The 5,000-nt window shown below is 38.3% G+C and overlaps 1 protein-coding gene across 2 annotated transcripts in view; it reads left to right on the plus strand.

Moving 5' to 3' along the window:
- The window catches only part of LOC137973534 (DNA repair endonuclease XPF-like), a 48,231-nt gene that overhangs the window by 33,690 nt on the left and 9,541 nt on the right, over positions 1-5,000 (plus strand). The window contains exons 26-29 of one of the 2 annotated variants that reach the window (XM_068820369.1): positions 257-394; positions 2,216-2,302; positions 3,971-4,056; positions 4,885-4,978. In XM_068820369.1, the coding sequence (XP_068676470.1) occupies positions 257-394; positions 2,216-2,302; positions 3,971-4,056; positions 4,885-4,978 (405 nt within the window). The remainder of the gene's footprint in view (positions 1-256; positions 395-2,215; positions 2,303-3,970; positions 4,057-4,884; positions 4,979-5,000) is intronic. The other variant, XM_068820370.1, reaches the window with a different exon arrangement.

Raw genomic sequence — 5,000 nt, forward strand, 5'->3', positions numbered from 1 at the left:
TTTAGATTCTACAGTAGGACGAGGATGAGAATGAGTACGAGATTTGACAGTCACTGGCTGTTTGTCGCGAAAATATTTAGAAAATTTATCGAAAAATGCCAAAACTACTACTTAGTGTGACCCGACGACATTTTGTCAAAACCTTGTATTAAAATGACGACTGGATCATGTTTTTCCAGTCAAAATGACGCTGGTTTGTGCACGCTTAATGTTGTTCTTATCTAGAATCTAAAGCTCTCCATTATTTTCTTTGCAGACCATGGTTGTACCAGAGGAGCGAGAAGGACGAACAGATGCTGCTATGTTGTTGAGTAGGGATGCTTCCAAGGCTTCAGATGCTGTAAATACACGAAAAGCAGGAGGACAAGGTGCAGACAACAAAGTGTCTAGAAAGGTTATGAATAATTATGATTAAGCAGTGGTTGGGAGGTTACGTGGTTATGCCAAAGGACTTGTTTTTAATTTCCACCTTTGGGTCAGAGTGTGCTCTCTTTATTAGGTGTACAAGTTTTGAGTTGCAAGCATGCGCATGTGAAAAAACTTGACCTCCAAACCTTAGCCCTTTGAATTCCAAACCGGCCTGAACTCACCAGACTGACTGTGTAACGTCAGACGATTTTACTCGTCAATGGGGAACCCCCGGGAGACAATGGGTTAACGTGTATGCTCAGATCTCAAAACTCACGCAAGCAATCATACTCCTACTTCAATCTTTAAAAAAAATCAAAAGGATTTGGCACAAGGTTCTGTGGGTTTCCAATGGCAAACAATAATATTACAACAATGTTTGGCAGAAATCCTTCCAGAAATTCATTGATGATCTTTTCCGTCTTTCCCCCATTGGTCCTGTGACCTTCCTGTTTCCCATCTTCGCTCATTCTTTGCTTTGATCATCCAGTCGGACTCTGTCATCCCCCCCCCCTCCCACCCCAGGGTCCTTGTTTCCTTCCCATGGCCCTCCACGGCACCTGCCTAAATAAAGAGCTCCAAACAAGAGTTTGTCTGTGTGGTCACTGTCTTCAAACCTTTCAGCACAGGGTGGGGGTAATTTTCCTTCAACCGACAGGCATTGCGTGCCATGGAACAATTTTCGTATATGAAAATTCTGCCCTAAGCTGAAAATCATCCAATTTGATCACTACGATAAGCAATGCGAATTTCCATAACAAAAACAAACGGTCGAAAAGCTGTCGGTTGAAGGTGGGCCTTAAATTAGAACAATGTTTTGCTGTTTGTCAGGCTATTTTTGACTGTGTTTGCCGCATCCAATATTGTCATGACAGCGTTGTGCTTTTCGAAGACCCTTTAAAACTCTGTTTGGAGACAAGAAAATAGAGATTTGTTTCAACCAATCACTCCTAAAGTGCTTCCAATTATTGATGAGTAAAGAAACACAGTCAAGGCTAGGAGTCTCGCTCTAATAGCATGGAGTGGGTTAAAAATTCCTTTAAGAAAACAAAAAAAATGTGTCTTACAGAGTAGGTAAGGAGGAGGAGCAGTCGTGGCTCAGTTGGCTAGTGCGCGGCGTTCAGAGCGAGAGGTCCCCGGTTCGATCCTCGGTGACTTAAAGATCTATTTCGACTTTCCTCTGATCCGTGTAGCTATAGCTTTAAATCCCCGTAAAACGGAGCACTGACAGAGGGAGGGAGGGGGGTAAAGGGCGCAGTCCGTCGGCTTCCATTGATACCAGCCTCGTAGCTGAAGGAACTACCGATGTTAAATAAAGTTACTTTTACTTTACCTTTTACTTTTACAGAGTAGGTCATTTAGCTAACTGTTTCCGGTTTTCATGATTTTTGGTCAAATTTTCATTTCTGGGCATGTATGTGTTTGGATTCATGAGCTGACACAAGCAACTTATAATAAGTATTTCATGTGTGGCTTACATTTGCGTGTACTGAAAGCCCTTTCAAGCCTCCTTTTCGGGCTATGCATTCTAAAGGGCCTTTACTTTTTCTGTGGTTGATTCCTCAATCAAGGGAACCTCCACTCTAACTTACAGAAAAATAAAGTGGCTGCCCTGTTGTTATTTCACAAAAGCTCTTTCTGTAAGAATAACAGAGCAACATGTTTCTGTTTTCCAGGGTGGCGGTGTTGATACAAACACCTTTGAGTGCAAACATTACCAGAACATACCAGAATGCATGGAATTGATAAATACTGCTTAGTATGTACACAGTGTGTATTTTATTTACTCAGTATTTTTGTGTAACAGGTTATTGTTGATATGCGAGAGTTTCGCAGTGAACTCCCATCACTGATTCATCGGAGAGGAATTGACATTGAACCTGTCACTTTGGAGGTTTGTGTGTTACTGGAAAGTTAACAAACAAAATTTAATTTCTCATTTTAAACATTGACTGGATTAATCCTGAGATTAAACAATGTAACAACCTTGGTTTCATATTCTATTCAATTAATTTGCCAATGAATTAAAATAATTTGTTGGATTCATAACTGGGCCCTGTGTCCTAGGCAAACTCCTCCAGCTGTTCTCTAGATGTCCACTTTCACTGTTCTGATAAATGAGTATAGGTTGGGTATTTTAAGATATCGAGGAACTTCGCTTCAACTTCCTGCAGCCAACTCCTTGGTGGAGACTCCTCTCATTGGTTGGGAGATTATTGTAACAGTTTTCTGGGGCCCATTTCTCGAAAGTCCCGGAACTTTACGGGCCATTTTCGGGTGTCACAATTCCCTTTGTATCTCAAGAACAGAGAGGACTTAAGTCATCAAACTTAACAGTTATTTTTCTTTTTGTTCCCTTGAAAACTCGTTAAAAGATCGGCTCTCCAAAATAAGCAGTTAGCAGTTTCATAAATGGCTTTTCGGGCCCGAAAAGTTTTCGGGACTTTCGAGAAATGGACCCCAGGTCATGAGCCCTTGTGTAGAATGAGAGATAGGAACTGGTCACACTAACACACAATGAAAAGTGTAGTGGAGGGGGACTGTTAAGCACTCCACAAACGTGCTTCAACAATGCCATGTGAATGTCTTTGATCACTGATCAAGATCAATCAATCAAGACAAGCGCATACGGGACAGAATCGCCAACAGCAACTCTATGCACAGCTAGCAAAGCAAGGCAGTAATTAAAAGGACGCTACAAAAAATTGGAGTGTGACTGTGCTGGTTGCCTGAAGAACAGTGGAAATCAGCATTTATTCAATATAAAGACAAATTATACCAAAAAATACAAGGAATCATCAAAGTCTCATTACAATAATGTTAAATATGACATGACAAACAACGAAAATATACAACAGACTAAATGTTATAGACAAAGACAAAAATAATAGTAAAACTGATAAAGAAATCATCAGAGATTAATGCAATCATTAAAAATAATTATGGCAAACAAAAACAACGAAAAATATTGTTGATGAAAACACTGGACGGCAAACTGACAAAAGCCAAAAGCAAAAAGCGAAGGGGTAGAAAATAAGTTACAACACAACAGAAGATAATGAAATGCAAAACAATTAAGCAGAAAGAAAAAAATACGCAGGAATAATATCTTGCCCGCTACGAAAAAACCAGTGGTAAAAAACTCATCAGGCCAAAAAACCCACTGGAAAACATAGTCCGTAGTCCTCGATCAAAATGCAATGCATCACGTAACTCAGAGGATTAGAGGTTTAAAACACTATAGATACAGGATCGAAGTAGGACAAACGACTGTCTGAAGGCAAGGGAACTTCAAAAACCAAATCAGTTGGATTTATAGTTAAGGTACAAATTTGCATAATTATACTCAACAAAATTGTAAATAAAAGACTTACTGTTGTAGCACAAGGAGAGATCATTAACATGATAAATAATATGCTTCGAACCATAATGAAAACGCTTTCCAACTGTTGGAAAGCATTATATAACAAAGGCATTCCTCATGAGCCTCATTAAATTTCAATTTACTCCATTTAGAACAGAATGATTTAATTCATGAAAAACTGTGTTGACAAAATGGCAGGTTGGTGACTACATCCTTACTCCGGATATGTGTGTGGAAAGGAAGAGCATTAGTGATTTGATTGGTTCACTGAACAACGGAAGGCTGTAAGTTCAATCATGGGTTTCTGGTGGTAAGGGGTCACTTTAGACTAGATATTGGGAAAATAATTTTTACTCCTGCTTTTTTCCATGGGAAAGGAAAAGCAATTAACAAAAAAAAATCTGACTTCTCTGACCCCAGGTGCAAATGATCATCAAACTTTAGTGTACTTGACTTGACTTGAATTGTAGCAGCCTATGTAAACATAAATAAACTGATTGCAGGGAACCTTTTAAAAATATTTTTAAACCAGAGGAATAAATATTCACTGAAAATTAATTTTTAAAAAAAATGCAAAGAAAGCATTTTATATCCAAAATAAATGAATTTCATACTTGTTAATTTTCATTTACACTATCCCGAGCACCACCTTCTTGAACAAGGGCTAAGTATTGTGATGTGTTGTGGTTGCCAAATTTATTTGATTTTAATAGAATTTCCTTTGGTTTTAAGTTAATCTTTTGTATTGGTACAGAATACATGAGAGTCAAGATTGGGGGTTTCCCTCTGGGGCCCAAAAAAATTGGTCCTTTTCATGTACACAATGTAACTGCATTTAAGATTTCACAACCACGTTTCGACCATTCGACGGTCATTTTCAAGTTTTCAAGTTGCAAAGTTAACGTTAAAAACAGCGATGTTTCAACCGTTCGACGGTCATTTTCAAGTTGAAAAGTAAAATGGATCAAATTGTTGAAAATTTTACTTTTCAACTTGAAAATGACCATCGAACGGTTGAAACATCGTTGTTTTTTAACGTTAACTTTTATCGTGAAATCTGTTTTGAAAACTGCGTTTAAATTAACAATAATAATAATCAGTATTGTTTGCAGGTACAATCAAGTGGTTGCAATGACGAGATTTTACAAGAAACCTGTTCTTCTCATCGAATTTGATCCAAACAAGTCCTTTTCACTTCAGGTTCATGTGAGAGTGCTTTTGTAAAATA

The sequence above is a fragment of the Montipora foliosa genome, chromosome 10 (genome assembly GCF_036669935.1).
Source record: "Montipora foliosa isolate CH-2021 chromosome 10, ASM3666993v2, whole genome shotgun sequence".
Taxonomy (NCBI): Eukaryota; Metazoa; Cnidaria; class Anthozoa; order Scleractinia; family Acroporidae; genus Montipora; species Montipora foliosa.